Source organism: Monomorium pharaonis, chromosome 5, assembly GCF_013373865.1.
Source record: "Monomorium pharaonis isolate MP-MQ-018 chromosome 5, ASM1337386v2, whole genome shotgun sequence".
Lineage (NCBI taxonomy): Eukaryota > Metazoa > Arthropoda > Insecta > Hymenoptera > Formicidae > Monomorium > Monomorium pharaonis.
Window position 1 is genome coordinate 2,607,754 of NC_050471.1, and position 21,291 is coordinate 2,629,044.

At 37.1% G+C, this 21,291-nt stretch overlaps 2 protein-coding genes across 2 annotated transcripts in view; one reads left to right on the plus strand and one right to left on the minus strand.

Annotated features, from left to right (window-relative positions):
* The window catches only part of LOC105834650 (mothers against decapentaplegic homolog 2), a 48,396-nt gene extending 38,748 nt beyond the window's left edge, over nt 1-9,648 (plus strand). The window contains exons 4-5 of the mRNA XM_036287581.1: nt 2,049-2,249; nt 2,415-9,648. Of these exons, the coding sequence (XP_036143474.1) occupies nt 2,049-2,249; nt 2,415-2,755 (542 nt within the window). The 3' untranslated portion in view covers nt 2,756-9,648. The remainder of the gene's footprint in view (nt 1-2,048; nt 2,250-2,414) is intronic.
* A 907-nt stretch (nt 9,649-10,555) lies between these two features.
* Nucleotides 10,556-20,689, minus strand: LOC105834104 (synaptic vesicle glycoprotein 2B). The gene is made up of 10 exons (XM_012676337.3): nt 18,875-20,689; nt 15,050-15,118; nt 14,720-14,881; nt 13,428-13,590; nt 13,222-13,343; nt 12,788-13,026; nt 12,523-12,704; nt 11,909-12,204; nt 11,494-11,781; nt 10,556-11,217 (listed from the first exon to the last, which is right to left on the minus strand). The coding sequence occupies exons 1-10, from the start codon at nt 18,909-18,911 to the stop codon at nt 11,171-11,173; spliced, it is 1,605 nt and encodes a 534-aa protein (XP_012531791.1). The 5' UTR covers nt 18,912-20,689; the 3' UTR covers nt 10,556-11,170.
* Nucleotides 20,690-21,291: the final 602 nt, after the last annotated feature.

Here is a 21,291-nt window from a genome sequence, read left to right on the forward strand (position 1 = left end):
CTTGCTCCAACCACTCGCGCTACTACCGATGACGTAATCGTCGCGATACCCCGCAATCTTGGCGCCGCGGTAAACTCGTAATATCTATTTTTATCTGTGGTGGAAGCACAAGGGGCCCCCCGACTCCTCGTCGCCGCCGCCGTCGTCGCCGTCGCCGCCGCCGCCTGCGCCCTATCTTTCTCTTTCTCTTTCTCATGTGCGTGATGCCGGCACATGCACGCACGCACGCGCGCGCGCGCGCGCGCGCGAAGAGATCCAAGCCGAGCCGAGCCAAGCCCGAGCCTTGCTCGCGCGAGATCGAACGATGTTTATTGCGGTCGCGATAAGGCTGTTTTCGGTCGTGCATTTCCACGCACCGGTGCAAAACTCCAGCGGAATTTATCCCGTGTCCCACTCGGCTTCACCCCGGTCGTCGATCGTCCTGTTACCGATCATCGGCAAGAAATTGCAAACGCCTTCGACGCCCGGAATCGTCTTCGACGGCCGCGCTAGGTGACGCGAAATAATTGCCAACGCCGGAAACTTGGTGATATTGAAATGTCGCGACGCGATGGGGCGTGAAAGAGAGAACTGGGATTGACGTCAAAGTATTTAATTGATGCTAATTTTTCGTAATTGCGCGAATAAAGCTGCCTCCCAGATTAATTTATTAATGCGCAAAGTTAAATGTGACACGTGTGATACATCACTGTCTACATTAATTGTCCAATATCACTTATATAGCAAATCGTATTAATGCAACGAACATTGACCACATTTCGCACACGTTTACCAATCTAAATAATTGAAACACAAAAGAACTTGGATTCATATTAGACGTTACAATTATAAAAATAAATCAAACTTTATACACTCGGTACACCGAGAGAACAAGATCAATGCTGAATGTCGAACATCAAGAATAAAGATGAAAGTAATATTTAATGTTTTAACATTGATAAAAATAGCGAATTGATAAAAATAGCGAAACTAATATAAAAACTGTAAACGTGAAGAAACGTGCCAAGACTTTAAAACGGTAATTCTGTTAACACGAATCCACGACCGTCTCCTGTCATTGTATTTCAGACTCGAAACATATCGGCACTCGATATTTCACCATCATGCGATGCGCCTCATGCCTTCCTCCTAGTCAGAATTCTTATTTCGTTTGACCGTTACGTCCGGCCCGCAGAATCCTGGCGCCGGTCCCAGACGGCGACGACGCGCGACGCCGCCGCCGGAGATGCCGTAACGGCGAAAAGCGTGGGACTTGCCGGCTTTCCTTTGCAACACCGCCTGCAGTTTCCCCCTTCCCTTTACCCCCGTATAAACCTCTTTACCGGAAAGGACCACTCGTTACGGATCCCAAGAGAGCGTCTCGTCTACATCCGGCAGATAAGCATTCGGAAAACTGTGCGTCTCGAGCATTACTTTCGACGAACGTGATTAGACAATAGACTACAATGGACCACTTTAACCTTTTGCGACCGTGTTCCGATAAATCTACCGTCCTGACCATTCGGTCGAACCCCCCACACGGCCATTATCTACAGGCAAAAATGCAGAAAAAAAGAAAATGTTTTCGAGTGATGAGATAAGCTCCGAAGAGTCGGAAGGGACCTGATTTTAATCTCTTTTCCGTTGCGGAGCAGCTAACAATAATACCATTAGCAGAAAACTCGGTATATTTTCGACTGGAGATTAATCGTCGTCCACTTCAAAATAATTCCAGCCGGTATCTGTGCGTCGTCACGCTATGACAGAATTACAAGAACACCTTTTGGAATAAGTTCCTCCAAAAAATTCTCACGATCTCTCGCAAAGTACCTCAAGTATTTTTTTTTTTGCATTTTACATATGCGTTAATTAAATGCATAATGCACTTGCACACATGTTATCTCGCGTATTTATTTAACGCAAATAAATCATATTTTATTAGAAAGGGAATTAATATGTTTGCAATTTTCGACTTTTTTATTCATGAATAAATCTGCAAGCAACAACTTGACATCACAAATTAGTAATCCTCACGCTTTAAACGTTGCATTTCTTTTTATTGTTCACAGGTGAGACGGCACAGAGGGAATGGTGTACCCTTGCGTACTGGGAGTTGGGCGGTCGAGTCGGTCGTCTGTATCCCGTGGAACCATCGACGGTGAATGTCTTTGATTCTCTTCACGACGGCGACGGCCTCTGCCTGGCGACTCTGGCCGAGAATCACATTGCGCCGCCCGCGGTCCAGCGTACACGCAGCAAAATCGGCCTCGGTAAGTCTTTCCTCTATATCTATTCGAACAACGTGAGTGGTTTCTGATTTTCTGTTTTGGTTCAAAGACACTGTCTTTGCTGATAGCGCTAGTTCCTCGTAAAAGATTCTCATAAAATATCCCAGAACGTGACGGATAAGGAAGACGTTGTCTTTTTAATTGCAGGACTAACGCTCAGCCAGGAAGCGGACGGTGTATGGGCGTACAATCGGTCGGAGAGCCCGATCTTCGTCAACTCGCCCACCCTGGACGACCCGGAATCGAGAACGCTGCTGGTCTACCGGGTCCCGCCGGGTTTCTGCATCAACATCTTCGACCGCGCCAAGATTCTGCAGCTTCCATACGGCGGCGGCGGCGGTCAGGCCACCGGCTTCACCGCCTCCGGCCCCGTCGACATTAACTCCGTCCGCATCAGCTTCGCCAAGGGCTGGGGACCCAAGTATTCGCGGCAGGAAGTTACTTCCTGCCCGTGCTGGCTCGAGGTGCTCCTGGCGCCGTGCAGGTGATCATCCCCATGGCTGGCCGGGCCGAAGAGTAACGTCAAATCTCGTCCTCAACTCGCGCCTTCTCCTTGCTGTCAGCGTCATCGTTACCGCTGTCGCTGTTCTCGGGGAGGATCGGTGATAATGATGCGGCGATCGTGGCCTTTAGCTCCGTCCTAGCGAGAGCGCTGTGTTAATGAATAAATAAATAAAAGGAACACGTATGTGTGCGCCCGGGGCGATTCCCAGCGGCGCGTGTCGAGATCGCCCCATACAACCCCCAGCAGTCTTACCAAAGTACACGCCGTCAAAGTAATACGTTTAGGAACAACGATGACCGTTTCCGTTTTCGTCGATAGAACGAGAGACGGAAATGAACGGAGATCGCGAGCGTGTTCATCGAGCGCGTACGAACGGAGAGATTCACATCGAGACTTGCACGAATGGACTTTGAAACCTTTACGATGCGTGCGTTTGATTCGCAGTGTTCTCCCCTCTTTTTTTTTTAATTTTAGTTTTTAATTATTTAGACGTCGATGCTATTCTTGAGATTCGTGTGAGAATTTCTGACAAAGGAAGCGGAGAGAGTCGGGCTTCCGGTAAGTCTAGTCACTTGCGTTTATGATCTACGCGCGCCGACTCGTAAATTCGCGCGTGTTGACATTGAATTCAACAGACAGGGAAAATTCTTATTGTAAGTCTCGTAAAGATGAAGCACAAAGCGAAGAGTAACATCGACGAAAAAGATAGTTACGATTGTTCTTTGAAAAAGATTTTTCGAATAATTTTTTTTTATTTTGTCAGTCGTTCGAAAAAGTTCAGAGAACAGTAGGGATTTAATCTTTTGCAGAGCACTTGTTTTTCACTGCTTAGCTTAGATTCTGGATCATTGATAAACAGTTATGATTTTTAAAGAGTTTTTGAGCTCTAAAAACTTGAAAAAATTCTAGTTAACATTTACACAACTGTAGAGTGATCCGAAACTTTTTTTGTATATATTTAAGATAAAATTGGCAAAATGGAAAAAATCGTCTGAGTCAATATGACCCAGATTAGATCTGCAGATGATTAATGATGGATAATTCAAAGGTAATTGACACGATATACGTAGTGCAGAAATTACTTGCAAAATTCTGAACACCCAGCTGTTTCTCAATAATTATCAATAAATTATTAATAAATTTTAAACAGACGTTATCGTGAACTTTTCCACACACTTATTACATTTGGTAGAACTTATGTTATTGACGAGAAAGATAACTATATAAAAACTTTATAAAAATGATCATGGGAGTATATTTAAATTAATTGTGCAATTTTCTTTGCAAGTTTGATGCAGTTATAAACTTTTTAGGATATTATTTTAAGAGTGTTAATATTCTTATATAATGTGTATTTATTGTATATATTTAAAATTCTTATTTTATATTTTTGCTCATGGCAAAACGTATTTAAATCAAGAGTTTGTACAGAACAAACAAAAATAATGTAACATAGTGATATAATATTAACTGATCAAGTTTCATTTAGAAATTGATTTTTATTAAATAAGAGTCTTATTGATTTGATAATTGGATTAAATTTTTTATTTATTTATTTCAATTTGATCGTGTGCTCGCTGCAGTAGCATAAGTTCTATTGGCAGATTCTACATCGCGAGGGGACAGTATTGAATCGAATAACCGCGCAATCGCTCAAAAATCGAAAGCGATTGACATGCCACGAGTCCCAGGTGTGTGTTATCTCCGATCGTCGTTCGGTGCTGTACATACGTATAGTACATGTACATACACTGTGCCTTCCCAGCTTCCCTCCTTAGTGCAGCGCGTACTCTCGGGAAACAAAAGTGCGCCACGTGCCAAGCTCGTTTCGCACGAAAAAAAGAAAAAAAAGATGCCTCCTCATTCGGGGCTTTGTACTACAGTAATACAATGTACTGTGATAAGAATTCGACGCGAGTCTTTTCTTTCTTCCTTTTTTTACGATTGCGAAGCAAGCGAGACAACAGAGAGAGAGAGAGAGAAAGAGAGAAACAAAACGAGATACGTTCGCGTATAACGGTTTAATTAACGGAGAAGAGTTTGCACATCGGAAACGAGGAACGGGTCTCATTGGTTTTGCGAGAATTATCTCTCAGCCGTACTATAGTCGTTTCTATTTCTTAAAATGAATATCCGACCCAATATATGAAGGGTCCAGTACCAGCTGATAAGTAGATTGCAAGATCACTAGCCTTCTTGAGAACGGAAAGCTTCTTTGGCAGATCAAAACGTTTTGACCGAGATGAAAGATGGCTTCTGTGTTGTTTCTTTTTATCTTCTTCCTGATCGTATGCACGTCTTCAGTTTCCGATGCGCAGAAACTTTCCTCGAAGAGGATTGTACACATGATGCGTATATGCGAATATGTTTTTTTTTTTTACATACTCTGTAGATATACGAATGAGAACTCGAGAGAAGGAAAGAGCGTACACGGTGTTCAGAACAATGTGTTTAAGTGCATACATTGTAAAATGTGTACCAGTCATAAGTATTCGTTCACGCGAGTACACGTTACACATACATACACGCGTACATAACATACATATACATATACACATACACATACACGTACAAATACATATACGACTGATTGACCTGTAAGTTTTTTCGACCATTAGTTTACTTTCGTACTACCGCTTTTATCGGACGTAAAAGTGGCCGTTACTTTGTAATAACGATTGAACGGATTGAGAGCTACAAGAAACGATATATTGTGATGCGTATACGCTGCTTAAATGTTATATATTAATATGTATACAGAGATGTATACAAAAAAATGTTTATAGGTAGCTAACTGTAGCGTGAGGAGAGAAAGAAAAATTGTGTGTCTCTGTGTGTGTGTGTATGTATGTGTGTGTGTGTGTGTGTGTGTGTGTGTGAGAAAGAAAGCGAACGACAGTCGCGTTGGATCATCGGCGAAAATAATTGTAACGAGAAAACGTCCGCCGGCAGATTGTTCACTTTGGACGACTTCGATTTGCTTTTTGTAGTCCCTTTTTCCGCTGTTCTCCAACACGGTGGTCCATCTATTTGCCTCTCGTGCCACAATTAAGAACGCGCGCACCGCCTTGGAGCGCGTTTGAAACTGCGTTACGTGCCTCTGTAAGTCGCGCTGTAAGACGGCATTTGATGACAATTTACGAGACACGCTGTCCGTATTCCCGAGGGAATTCTTGATTGCAAGTAATTTAAACTGTCCCGCGTTATCATCTCGAGCTCGAGGTACTGATATTTGTCAACGACGTTCACATTCTTCTACATTCGTACCTCTGATAACGTTAGATTTGCAATAATTTGAAAAGACAAATTATAAATATAAGAACAATTTAAAAATGAAAGAATTAATTTTTGAGAACTATAATGCGATTCTGAGGTTTAACGATAACGAATGTAATTCGTGTATATTTGCAGATCAGTCGTGGGGTATTATAATAGGCGTACGCATGCGAAACACGTAATGATTCATATTTGTACCTCTTTGTGCTCGTTTTATCGCGTTCAAGCATCCAAAAGAGAGCCGTCGCGGCCGTCGTTATGCGTTAGAAGCAAAAAGAACTTACTACGGAGGCGTACTCTAAAATTAATGGTAGGACAGTCCTACGACATAAATACCGCTGCGGAGACTTCTTCTCCCCTTCGTTACAATAAATGTAAGAACGATTTCTCCTCCGTCTCGGGAATTTCAAGAGAGAAACAATCGCGAAAATACAAAAAAAAGTCATGTAAATCTTTCCTTAAAAAAAAAAAAACGCGGAACTCTTTGAAGGAGAAAAGGTACATCTACGCTCACAGAAAGCAAACTTGCAATAATAAATTTATATAACTAGTTACCGGAAAAAAAGTAAGAGTATCACGTTTACTTCGTGATATTCTTTTTTTTCGTCAAATCTTTTATATCTCTCGTGTAAATTAAAATTTTGCAAAGTTTTGTTTCAGTGTCTGATTATTATACATGATAGACGGCTGTCGTTACAATTATGTTTACTGTATTGTTATCAATCTCGCCGACATTCTTCATACTGCTCTGCCTTTCATCTTTTTCGGAATGTCCATAGATACAAAAGTGTTACTTGTAAATTGTATCTGTACATATAATATAAAGAATGGAGAAATCTCCTTGGGATTTCTCGATGATTTTTGCTGAATTTTTATAATGTTGTAAAGTTTATCGAAAGCACGAGATCTATACTCTGATCTAAGTGGAAAAAAGGAAGCTCAGATGTGAATAATGTAATATACGTCCTTGATGAAGATTTTTTTCAAATAAGAAAGACTAAATACATCTGTTGTGTACATTCGTAAATTGCGTGGAACGTTTTTGCATTTCGACTAAAACAGAATCATCTAATGCATGGATTGTCTTTCTTCACTCTACCTCTTTGTTTTGCATTCTTTTTCTTTACGCATCCCTCGCGCTTCGTCATTTCGTTCTTGTTTTACAGTCTGCCTTTTTCAGCTTTCATCTACTTCGTTTTGGCACTCGTGACTTTTACTTTCTCAATTTTCATGGTCAACAGCGAACGTTTTCGTCTGCAAATTCATCTACGATACGTTCTGTCATTTTCAAAAAATATATTTTTTACTAACACTTTTTTTAGGGTATTTTTCATTCGATATTTTCTCAATGTAAAAGTTAATCTGTATCTAATACGGATTAATTTACTATTGCCTTTGTTATCTCGTGATGAGGGAGATTGTTATGTCGGCAAATGACTGTTTATCTGAAGCGCGTCAAACAAGACTGAGCTTTTCGTTTAAGAATAATTTATTCTTACGCCTATTCCCTTTGAGATTTATCTCAAACGGAAGGATTGGCTTTCGCCAATAAAAGAGCCGGCCACTTGTTCGACGAGTTACCGTTTCTCTCGGGCGACGCGACGTGCCATTATCCAATAGTAGTAATAACGAGAGAGTAATAACACTAATGTTAACGAACGACAATTAGAGCCGTTTTCTAACTGTCTACTAACTCATAACTGCTATCGGCCAACCGACCACTCCACGTGTCTGTGGGCTAGGTTCAAATAATCTTTAAACCATGGACATGCAATATATACGAAAGTTCCTCGTTAGCGAGATTAGATGCCTTCAAGTCTCTCGCTTGATTGATGATTTATCATCGCGATCAGAGTTCGATAAAAAAATTCTTCGCGCCGAGAGTAAAGAAAAAAAAAACAAATACGTGACAATAAAACAGAAAGGGATTGCCGAGAGATCAGTTTTGTTTTTCGTGGGGGAATATTCGGGGACGGAGGCAGAACGAATAAACGATGAGCCAAAGGTAAAATTGCACATACGAACGAATGAAGGCAGCTGATTTCCCTATAAGGATCCTACGTCTGTGAAATATAGTGCCTTTATATAGCCGTTCACTGTTACATTTAATTAGTGTTTAGAACGAGGGAGACAATTAGCGGTTATCACGCGTATCGGTAAATACTACTGTTATGGATAAGTATTGTAATGCGCTTCATCGGCATCGGTACGGTATTACTGCCGGTATTACTTGTCTTCGAAAACAGGAAAGAGGAAACAGTAAGAGCAAGTCCTCTGCTCGTACGTATCTTTCCTCCTCCCAAACTTGTTGATCCTCTTTCTTTCTTTTTCTCCTTTCTCTTCATCCTAAATCGATATACACCGGACGGACTGAACTTTGATTTAAAAAAAAAAAAAAGAGAGAAAAGATTTCGGCGTATTTAGACAAATTTCTGCCGTGCTCTACATTCTAAGGATACACTTTACGTCCGTTAGAATGTATAATGAATAAACAAATAGTGCCTTATCATGAGATACTGTGCTTTTCGAAAGTTCAAATAGTCGGGGAATAGGGGCATGCGCTTCATAATACAAACGACTTAGATTTTTTCCTGATCGCGAGTACGCGCGCCTCAAATCTCGCAAAACTGATAAAAGGGAATTTATTCTTTGCTGTCACACACAGAAGACTTATCGATGTCGATCGTTTCTTGGCGCTTTGAAGACCGATCGATTTCCGCCGGAAATTGATATCGCAAGCTCATCGGCGAATTTAAAAACTCAACAAGGAAAGAATAATCTAATAATAAATATTTCTAGTCTCTTGCGTTCGATGAAGAAAAATTCTCAAAAAATTATTCAACGAAATTTTGAAAGTATATACTGGTTTGAATATAAAAATAACGACCATTGGAGGAAAATCTTGAAATATTATTCACACATTACTTTATTCTTTGTAATATAATTTTGTTAATTGTTTTGCAGTTTTTCGAAATTTGTCGATGTAAGTACAACAATGATACCGTTGCACGACGATAATTTTTTAAATATTATTTCCGACTTAAAATTGAAGCATGATGAGCGGAGATTGTTGTTTTCGCTTTAATATTCACCGATAATGTTAACGTGCTGAAAGAGCTTTCGATCGGACACCGCGATTCGAATCACGCGCAATAAAATATACGCAACAAAAGAGTATATACATATATAATTAGTGCGGAGGGAGTGCACAACGAAAAAATCGAAATAAAACAAACGCTGCTGTATATATTGTACATAAGGTGTGTACGCACGTGCGCGCATACGCATATATGCTATACATACTATGTATATATTATGTATTACGTCGTTGTCGGCGACGATAATAGTAATAACGAATGGTAGTAACGAGTAATAATAAAGAAAGCACGTACCGAGAGTAAGTGCGAATAGCGTAACGAAATAACGATATTATTAGATAACTCCCGAGAACTCACAATATTATTTTCAATATCATTATATTCGATTCCGAAACGAGGAGGTAACATGCTTACCGAGCGAACGTGATCGTGTATCGAAGATCAAGAAAGTTCTCTCCACTCATTTTTACGAAAAAGAAATAAAACAAATATACGAAATTGCAGATTTGTATTTTACGTGTTGTTAATCACCAGTCACCAGCACCACGTCCCGTTTTGAATCCTCTTAAGTAATAAAATTTCTCGTTATTATCACAGGAAAAGAATAATTTTCTGTGCTAAGGTATCAAAAATTCAACTTGAATTTAAAACTAATTCTGTTCTTAAGCCATTAAAATAATTACGTGAGACGCTGATTGTTAGAATGTCAAAATTTTTTTGCAACACTGCTTATGCTCGATCCTATATAATTATTTTAATGATCCAACAAAATTATCTTCAGACCTCTAGCTAAATTTTTTCTTTAGTTACCTCAGCAAAACCGTTCTTCCCGTGTATGCATAGTGATATCATTATACTATTTATAGAGTTACACGATATAGATTATTCTAATTTCTTTTCAGCGCGAGAGAAGAACTCGAGACAACTTGCAACGTTTTCGCGAGGAAACTTCAGCTCCTGATAATTTATGAGAAAAGAAAATACCCTATGACAAGAGGTACTTTCCGGGAAAAAGTTTGCCGGATGAGAGAGAGAGAGAATGATTTAATACCGACACAACACACGACGATAATAGATTTCCTGAATGGCAGTGCGCAGTATTTTACACAGTGATACACCCGTAGGGGAACGGACGTGGTTTTAATGCACGCTTTACGACAGGTGCGTCGTAAACATCGGGCGATTAAATTCTAAAACTCCTGCGGGGCTTACCAGGAAACGACGCTTAATCCATCTCGCTTAGAAGCCGACAGATAAGTATTTTCCATTCGCCGGGCGATGATTAGTGCGTATTTGCCGTGCGTCAGTTTGTCCCCGCAGGCCAGTGCAACGGCAATTATAATATATGGTTTTCTCCAGATGGCTGTCGCGCCCGCGCATTTTTCGTACTGTGGCCGACAATTAAAATATTCTCTCACTTTGTCAGACATTTTATTTCTAACATTGTACATTATCGCAAATGATCGTTTGTTACGCATGCCTCGTCGCGAACGACGAGACACGCGTCGACGGCGCATTACACGCGCCACACGCATTACATAATATGGGTTAATAAATATTGAAATAATTATTTACAAATGACTTGATCGATAAGCGCACGATGTACAGATCGTAATAAAATGATATGGAATGTATCACTGATCAGCGAAATCAGAGCGTCATTGACGAGCCGATATTAAGCTAATGACTGATAAGGAACGATTCGTTATTTCATTTTTAGTAAATAAACAACAAATTTGCTATTAATTGGAAATTAATCGTTGAGCATTACGATTTCACTGAACATCTTGACGTGCGATGAGATTACGAAAGGCGCATAGATTTTCCTACAAGTGTTAGGAAACCGAGAACTCCTAACGAGCGATGCTTATAATTATTATTTACAAAACACTCTATATATTTCAGACTTTGCGCGAATGGCATATCTTATTAAACAAAAAAAACACGAAACACCTCGTTCGGCACTTCAGATTGTTCTCTTCTTGAAATTTATTTAAGTCTATTTTTTCTTCAAATGTCGGTATTCACTTCTTCTCCTTGCTTGGGATCAAGAAGCACAACATCCCACCAACTGAAAACAACCAATTTAATTATTTCTTTATTTCTTCGCAGATTTTTCTAACTTTTTATTTGAGCATCATTAACTTCTCTATCGTTCGTCTAATCCTCTAATCCGTTAAATCCAAGTCTTAGATATGCATAAAAAAAAAAGATTTCAGCAATAACAAAGTTCAGAATGATCACAGTTGTTCTGAACAAAATCGAATTGATTTTATATTGGTCAGAATTGATTTTCGAGATAGAAATACATTTTATACTTTTATACTAATTATATTGTTATACTCACATATAGAGATACCGGCCACCAGGAATACCGGGATCTCGCAGCTAAGATCCAGCAGCATGCCGAAAGCAAGATTACTCGCCACCGCGCCGGACCTTCCTAGGCACACCATCATGCACACCGCGGCGGCGGACACGTGCGTAGGGAAAACGTCGACCGCAACGCTGGTAATCACGAAATTCGCCGTGGTCGTCATCAGGGAGAACACGCACGCGGTTATGAGGATCTGCAGCGAAGACCTCACAAAGTAGATACCGAGGGCAGCGATGCCAGCCACCAGCATCATGGTCACTGGAGAGGAAAGAAACCGTCGAAAATTTTACTCTTATTAAAAAAGAGATAAATTGATAAGGGAAATTGAACAAATAAAAAAAAGGTTGTCTTGTTCAAGAGAACTTGCTGGAACTGAGACTCTTACCTGGCATCGTTCGACGGCCAACTCGATTTGCTAGATATCCAGAAGCGACATTGCCGAGCAGACAAACGGCGTTGATCGTCAAAGAGTTAATGAATACCCGCTCATCTATATGAGGTTCGCAATCCGTAGTAACCCCGTTTGCCAAAAGAAGGAACGGTTCCTCCAGGATCGTGTGATTTAACGCCTGCGTGTCGTGTATCAGTTCGCAGACGGTCACGGATGCATTCGGGTGAGATTGATGATAGTTTTCGAAGCGATTGAATAACTCCGGTAGCCAGAGATTAAAACCGAAGTATCTACACGTCACATGATAAAAGAAAAACATAAGAAAATATTTTTATATTAGTGATACACACACACACATGATATCTTTTATTAGAGAATATTTTGCTTGCATTGACAATTAATTTCTTGATTATAATAACATTGTAAAAACTAAAAAATATTAATAGAAAAATTAATAAGAAAGAGAACAGATTTAATATTAAATATAAAAATTCTTTTTGTTGGTAACATTTTGTACTAAATCGTATAACTTTATCTTTGAATGCTTTTTAAAATAAATAACACGTTGAAAATTCTTTTGAGAGTCATTGAATCAAAATGACACTCACCCAAACATGTTCGTGAAATAAATCGTCCACAGGAGGGAAGCGTACTTCAAAAGAGGTGGCGATGCTATGGTACGGAATTGCCACCAAATATTTTTCAACAATTCCGTCAGCATATCCGACGACGACAATGGTACCTTGTCCTTTTCTACTTCGAACACGGCGTCGGAGAGAAGTTCTTTTACCTAAAGGTACATCGAGTGTTAATTAAGAGAAGAGACAATATAATCTGACAATGTTATTCAAAAATTATTTTCTTCGTACTTACCGGAAACTCGCTTTTATCGTGTCCGGTGTTCACCGCGTATATCGTTCGGAGAACCGCGAGAGCCTCGTCGGTCTTCCCTTGCGACACCAGAAATTTCGGACTTTCCGGATACGATAGGGTTACGACGGCAATAGCGAAAGTTGGCAGGCTGATAACGCTGAGGAATAATCTCCAGGAATTGTACTGGATGCCGTAAAAATTGAGGGATATCGGCAACGGTATGATTATCCATGCTAAACCTAGATGAACGAATTAAGTCAGTTCCGAACAACACATATTTGGTCAATGATTAGCCAAAATTGAGCCAAAAAATTGTGCTACTAGGCACATAGAAGTAGCGTACATATTTTGTCATTTAGTTGTTTAGCGCATTCTCTGAGAAACTCAGTTCTGGAACTCTTATTTATTGCTAATGTAAAATAAAAATATATTACCAGGCAGAATTAACCAGGCGAGAGTGAAGAAAAAGCCTAGGAAGCAGATGCTCTTCGCTCTGTGCTTTTCCGCGTGGAATTCGCCGAGGTATGTATACACCAAGGAGCCGGGTCCACCCATTCTACAAATAGCCCGTATAAAGGTGCTTAGATAATTAGAATGATGTGTGACACATATCGTATGCTATTTTACTATTTGCACTTACAAGAATCCACTTATGACTCTGAATACTAGCAGCATCTTAAAGCTTTGTGAGAAGCTTGCGATCAACGTAATGATACTGTCAGCGAAAAGATTTAACAGCAGGATATTTCTCCTTCCATAGGCGCCCGCGAAGACTCCCCAGAAAAGAGCGCTGAACACCGAACCTGAAGCAATCGAGCTTCTACATGAATCCATTAAATAATATAAAAACACAAATATAAAAATACAAATTATTTCTAGTAGAGGAGAAGGTGGTATTATAATCATTCATATTATCTCCGTTATTGAGATGATAATTAGTATATTATTATTATTAGAATCATTTTTCTATCAGTCTAGTGTTATGTGGTGGCGCTAATATGCTAAATATACAACACTCGACATTTGTTATGAGGCATTTTTACTTTCAAGCATTTCGAAATTTTTTTCAAGGAACATTTTAACATTTAATTACATTTCCATATTATTTAAGCGTGTTATCATATGAATGTATGTACACTTGAATGCTTTTTTGTTACTTAACTTTTTGCTTTTGGCTGTTAAACATTTCGAGTTATGCAAAGTTAAACAATAACATGGAATTTTGCTAATGTAATCTCAACAAGCCTAATATGACCTCTTTTTCCAAGTGTTCATGTAAAAGTTATTCAAATTGATTTTACTAATAATCTACAGTTTACATTACTATATATCATAGATTTTCAGTAGATTATATATGGAAAGTCATGTGTACGTACATACATTTCCATACATTTGCAATATTTTCTCTTTATTATAAATAAATATATAATTTTATAACAGAATACTGTTTTTTTATTAAAATCAAATTTTAAAATCCATTTTTATGGTGAACCATATTACTACTCTCTTGTTACATTCTATTAATTATTAATTATTTATTAAAACTACTGTGTAAAATGTAAATAAGTGAGACTACAACATCACTTACTTCTCTATTACTTAAAATTCGAGACAAATGTTATAATTGTTATTTAAAAAATCCTGCACAAAATTTAGACAATGCATACATATTTGCGCGAACAAAGACGGCAGATTAACTTTAATCTGTGCCTGCACGCGACGAGTGGGCTGCACCAGAAAAAAAATTAACCCGCGTAGTCAATGCTTAATTCGTCATTAAGATAAAGAGACTTTAACGCCGTTTAAAGCAAATTCTGAGAAAAGAAATTTAATAAACATGTGTAGTTATGTCGAAATGTTTGAATGTAAGTGCACCAATTTTTTTATAAAGAATCCTGTAATCTATCGGTGAAATGTTTGACGAGATTTTACCTATGAGGAAGGCGACATTCAACAGTCCTTTCTCCTCGGATCTCATGTTCAGATCGCACTCAGCTGACGGCAGGATGTAGGCGTTTGCTCCAAACTGGCAGCCGACACAAATGAACATCACGCCGCAAACCAGCAATAAAGTATATTGATACCTTCCATTTCCTAAGAACAATTGCAATACATTTTTACAAATATTTCAAAAATTGCATGACTATTACATGTGTATTCCGATATATTTTAAAATTATTTTATTATATATTACTATATAATTAAATATAATTATAATATACATGTATTAATTATATATTTAATTATAGCAGAACAACTTACCACATATATCCATGGCCTTCTCAAAGTCTGTGGTACCTTCATTGGCCCCATGGTTCTTGGTCTCTTTCTCTAAAAAGCAAAAGTTCTAAATTTATTCTTTAAGAAAAACATTCTCTAATAATAATGTGATATTTATATCAATCCGATAAATGGCTAAAGTTGAATTTTCTTTACACGAGCCGAGATATCTGCGATTCGCGCACGTAATTTGGGCTATATCCACGTACGCGATCATTCACGTGAGAATTTGCACAAGATTCGAGCAGAAAATAGATGTTTTATAAACAAGCACGCATCCGTTCGGAGATATACGTCTGTCATGCGCTCCGTTTTCTTCTTTTTGATACGGCGGAAAAATTTCGTGATATGTCACGTAACTGATTACGCATGCCAAAATTTTCGTACTCACATGCGAAATTGTGAAACTAAAACAATGCACGTGTCGTAACGAATGTGATCCATTTAATCGCAAGTCTCGTGGCGGAGGTGCGTATTTCCAGTATGCGAGGAAGCATCAAAGATATTAGCGGACTTCGACTTTTTTTCACGCTGATTGGAAGTTAAGTAAACAAACGGACGTCAATAGATAGCAGATTGCACAAGCGCGTGTGCTTATCACTGTTCTTCATTAATTAAGCGTAATATCAATTGGTAAGAATTTATTGTATCATTATTGTTAGGAAGTAAAATGAATCTTACTATATACGTACATCATGCTCTATAAAATCTAAAATTGATACGCGTGACGTCAGATTGCGATTTTAAATTACATGACTCGCTACACCGAGATCGATACGATTCCAAGCACACAATCGTCGATCGCATTTCTCATACGTATAAAAAAATTTTCTATTTGTCCATTTGTTTTGATTTATTCGAATTGCACGATAGTAATTTTCTGTAATTTTCTGAAAGTTGTATCCCGATTGGCTGCAACATGCAACATAACGGCGGTTTCCTTTCATTATTCAGTTATTTTCCTATCAAACTACTAAACAATGCTACCTAGGCGCGTGTATGCAGAGATATTAACTTGAAAATAGAGGGAGAAGATAGTAAGATTTACGCAGACTAACAGAATTACGGCGGCTTGCTCCCAACTTACTAATTCATACCGGCAATCAATGTTAAATATGCACGAAATAAAGTAATTAAATCCTCTTTTATTAATTAAGAATGAAATCAGAGTACGTCACTTTTAATGTTAAAACACACGGGGTCGCACAAATTAAAAGAAATATCTCGATATCATGGAAGAGACATGTCTGCATAAAATGCATTAAAAGTGCAGTGATCGACGAGCTTATTAAATCCCTCTGAATGAACACGAGAGAGATGCGCTGTATCATTGCACAAACATTCCCAAGATCATTCGAGGAAGAATTTCCGTGCCTTGTTGTTCGTCATAAAATTTTGATTGACAATTTGCGTTAGATCAAGCGTTAGAGATGCAAATTTTGCAACGTTGCGCGACTCTTCCCATGCATCGTTCTATAACGCTGGTTCTCTCTAGTTATTTGTCGAAGACTTCGGCGGCTTTTTGGATAAAGAGGCGAAAATGTGTAACTACCTCAGATCAAGTTATTGCGGGGATTAGCCTTTGTTTCATCATTCGTATTTTTTGAATTAAATTTCCGCGTGCAACATCATGTTTATCTCTGTCGAGCGGCGTTATTTTCCGATTGTTTGATGCAAACATGTCAAATCGGTGCATCGGTGTCTCATTGAAGCTTTTTTCCCATTCTGACAATTCAATAATTATTCTGCAGATAATTGTGGAATAAATGCAAATTCTAAAGTTCACTTCAAGAAATCGTTCGCTGACAAAAAATTTACTAGATTAAAATAAATATTTTTTTCAAACAGTATCAAGCAGAAGTTTTGTGAAAAATAAATAATATTAATTTTAAATAAGATAATATTTTCTAAATAATATTTATTATAAATAAGATAATATAATTTAGAAAATGTATTATACATTTTCTAAATTATCAAAAATATTATCTTATTTAAAATAAATATTATTTATTTTTTACAAAACTTCTGCTTGGTACTATTAAAAAAAATATTTATTTCAATCTGCTAAATTTTTTTTCAGTGTACGACGTTTTTGCAAGTTGCATCAGTGACTGCAATTTATCATGGTAAATTAAACTAATCTCAAAGTCGAACTATTAATAATTTATATTTTTCTCTTTCAAAAACTTATGCGAGAAAAATGCAGTGTCGATTCCATTTATCTTTAGGAAAGAAAAAATGTAAATGTAAAAGCGCCGCGAGACCAAATGACACGTGCGCCCGATAGAAAGTTTTGCTGGCACTTTAATCGAATGATTACGCATGTTGTGTGACACAAGTTAAAAATGTATGTTTCACATCTTAAAGGATTATCAAAAATTTTAACATTTTATACATTGTTCTTTTATGTTTAAATATCTGTATAAAATTTAAACATAATTCTCTTATTGGCTTAAAAGTCATTTATTTTTTATTTAATTTTTTGTTTCCTTCTAACTCTCATAAAAATCGCATTTGTAATTCAATAAAGAAGTACCATTACAAATTAAATCAAATTTTGTGCGTATATTAATAAAACTCTAAGAAATATTCATGCAAAGGTTCAATCGGATTCACTTGTTGAAAAGTTATTTACCTAAAACTGCAGTTAAATAAGATTTTTGTTGTGTAAGCGTAATGAAACATTAAATATTTTATTATTTTCTTCTTCAGCTGATTTTAAAACTAAAATTCAGATATATATTCACACGATTGTTTATCCACAATTATTTGTCATTGAAAAAATGACATAGAAAAAAAATTAATCTAAGAAGTTTACACGTTTTAAGTTTCTTATAACTTTTAGTAAATATTCTGAGAGCTAAAACATGCTTAAAATGCTAATCTGTGTAATTGCAATTGCACTTTCAGCAGAATTGACGGTGTAGCGATTACATTATAGCTTGCAACATTTTATTCTGAATGATCTATAACGCAAACAAAATATGAAATGTTTTAAAACAAGCTCTATTGCAAATGCAAACGTTATAACAATTATGTAAATAATAGAAACGGTTGTAGTATTACAATCGTTTGCGGAACACATTCACTATGAGATTAGATGTGTTAGCTCGATGATAATGAGTAAAGCTGAAAAAAGAGTTTTTTCATTGAAAAGTATATCTTAGTTTTCTTAATACTTATTTTTCTACGCTGATGTAGAAAAGGAAATCGAAGACTTGGCGCCAAACGACAAAATAAGAAAACAAACAGAAAAATTTTTATTATTATCAAAGAAATTTAAAAGAAAACAAATCTAAATCGGTTGACGAATACATCTCATAAATTCATGTCAAACGAGAAAATAAATATAAACTAGATTTTAACCTTGCAAAATCTTGTTAAAATATTCCAAATTTAATCTTATTTCTAAGATTAATCTAAAATCTACCCGGTGTGTTCAGGAAAAAAGTTTTACAATTTTTACAATTTTAAATGATTAATTCAAAATGCACTTTCAAAATCAGGATGTATTATTTACTAAAAAATAGCAAATATAGTGTTATACTTATAACTTTGTCAATCAGTGATACACATGCGCTGAGCTTTCAATGAAAATCTACCAACCTCGACCAGTACGAATAATCGGGATCATTAAAAGACAATGAATAATCACAACGATATAAGTATAGCACTGCAAATTAGTAAAATTAGTAAAACAACTGATTCAGATGTAGAAAGAGGAACATCAATTTTTAACGTACAAATGTCTCGATTATGTGATTGCTTGAACGCTATTGAAAAATAGACTGAATTACTGTCACTGACCTATCGTGAGAGAGATGGTGGAGATGCGGCTGACCATGATGCGGCGCCCAGAAAAATTTCCAGGACCGGAGGCAGATCTGCGGCAGGCACTATAGTCGGTCGCGGAGAAGCCTAATCTGCGACTGACGATCGTGAGTACAGAGACGCCGGTGACTTCCCTTACGACCGTCACAAGTCGATGACGATGGATCGACGCATCGATCGGAGTCGTCCCGGCGCTTTAAATATTACGTTACACGCGCGATCCGAAAATCCATCCCCACTTATCGCGAGCGTGCCGATCGCACGATCGGGAATCGCGGGTACGTTATTCCACGCGAATGCATCTGCGTAGCAGTTAATAATTATCTATTATAAATATCGTAAACGCACGCGCGCTTACAATAGAATATGTGCAACTCTTATACGTTATCGCGCGATTAGAAATTTGGGAAAATCCTTGCACTGTATTATGTATTCATTTGTTTATTAACATTCTGTGTACTTGCAATTCGACAACTTTGCCCCGCAAATTTCTTTTTCTTGAAAAACTGAAAGCATTGTAATTAAGTTCTTAGACATATTCATAGACAATTTTTTTCTAATAAACAATTATACAAAAAACTTCTTAGAGATGTTCTATATAAAAAGTTATTGAACTATCTTTTCATATTTGTAATTAATTGTATGAAAATTAATTCAGAAGTGTCGTAACTCAATGAACTTCTACGTGTGTAGAAAAGGCATTGAAAAACGACATATGTTAATTATTATTAGAGTTACTAGGTTTTAGTTAGCCAATAAGTTCAAAAAAAATAAACCTATTGGCAAGAATTAATTCTTCAGAATTCTTTTATTCATTTTAAAAAGTGTATATGTAAAATATAATAAAGATTTCCCCTTTACTTTGAATTGTATCAAACTTGAAGCTTAAATTAAAAATATTTTATTGTACATTAAATTATTATCTCTTATTTAGAACGGAAAGACAAAAGGTTTGCTTAAATCAAAATAAAACAGATAAGAAAACAAAACACATAACTACGTTAACATTCGATTCAAACCGATGTACATACTAAGGTTCTCTTGAATTTCACCACATCTTTTTTCAAGCGTCATTAGCCCGATGATCTAAATGAGATTTCCAAAAGAAAAGACACCTGTTCACACAGTGGGTCTCCGTGCATGTACACGTGGCGTAAATCATGCGTAACAGCAAAGACGCTCTAAGCAACAATAAGAAAATAAGAGATCATGCGCGGCGACGCGGAAAAAAGCTCACTTTCGACAGAACAAATGATGGATTTTTGTAATGAACCTATCATTCCAGTTTGCCATTTGCGTCGAAAAGCTGTTGGGGAATCTATCAGATGGAAATGTCAATCCGCACGTGATCAGTCGGACAATATTTGCTTTAATTGCAGACGAATTAAATTGTCCCTCTCGACGCGGCCACCAATGGCGGACATTTTATAAATAACTGCACTCGCGATTGCGAGTACGAAGAAAGCTGCAAGCTCTACGGTGTTTTTCTCCTTCGAGTGCGCGCGCTTCTCTAAATATCCTTTAAGTAATGTCAGAAAATCGATTTTTTCGAGATTTTTGAAATTTTGCACGAATACAATATTTTACACATATCTAAAATAGTATTTCTCAAGAATAAATGTTGCCAACATGTTGAAATTCGCACATACATGTCGCTAATTATGAATATTGTAAAGTGTTTGCTTTATGCTAAATTTGATATTGGATGTCTTTGAGGTTTCCATTCAGCAAACAAGTTTATTTTCAATTCACGTTTTAATTGTAAAATTGTTTGGAATTTATCCTAATGCATGTTTTAGGAATCAACAAAATAATAGCAGATATCTTCTTATTTGACATAACAAGTTATTGTAAAGAATTGAAGATAAATCGGCGTTTGACGTTTCCTAAGGTTTACTCGTGAGCTTTCACAAAAGAACGCCCTCGCGAGCCTCATTATTATTGACCGCTGGAATGCTCCGTAACGTCAAATGTAACGATCGCGCATTAATTTACGAGACCGCGAGACCGCATAAATCTTTTACTTATGTAAAATTAGCATATATTGAATAAATATTGGACGAATTGTTTTTTTGAAATTTGCCATATTTAAATACGCATGATGACATATGTATTACTTTCGAATAAGGAAATTTACTTCAATAAAGTTCGAAATAATTTTAGTTTAAAGTTTGGTTCTAGAAATGCAAACTTAAGAATTAAGCAATTATTTTAGATATATATATATATATATATAAACATTTTCAGTTTAATTATAAAGATCATATATTTGATTTAAAAAATTGTATTTACAAGCTAAAATATATTTTTTAATAATGTAAAAAGAGACTTTATCCGTGCCATTGTTTGTTTCCTTTAGTACCTGTGATTAAAAAATGTTATTTCTAGAGCGT

Bases quoted from the DNA above. Each gene is read 5' to 3' on its own strand.
- LOC105834104 (XM_012676337.3), bottom strand. From the start codon at position 18,911: ATGGTCAGCCGCATCTCCACCATCTCTCTCACGATAG. The intron at 13,591-14,719 runs GTAAAATCTCGT...CGATTGCTTCAG, and splicing joins GAATGTCGCCTTCCTCATAG to GTTCGGTGTTCAGCGCTCTT. The intron at 12,205-12,522 runs GTGAGTGTCATT...TGTGACGTGTAG, and splicing joins TATTTCACGAACATGTTTGG to ATACTTCGGTTTTAATCTCT.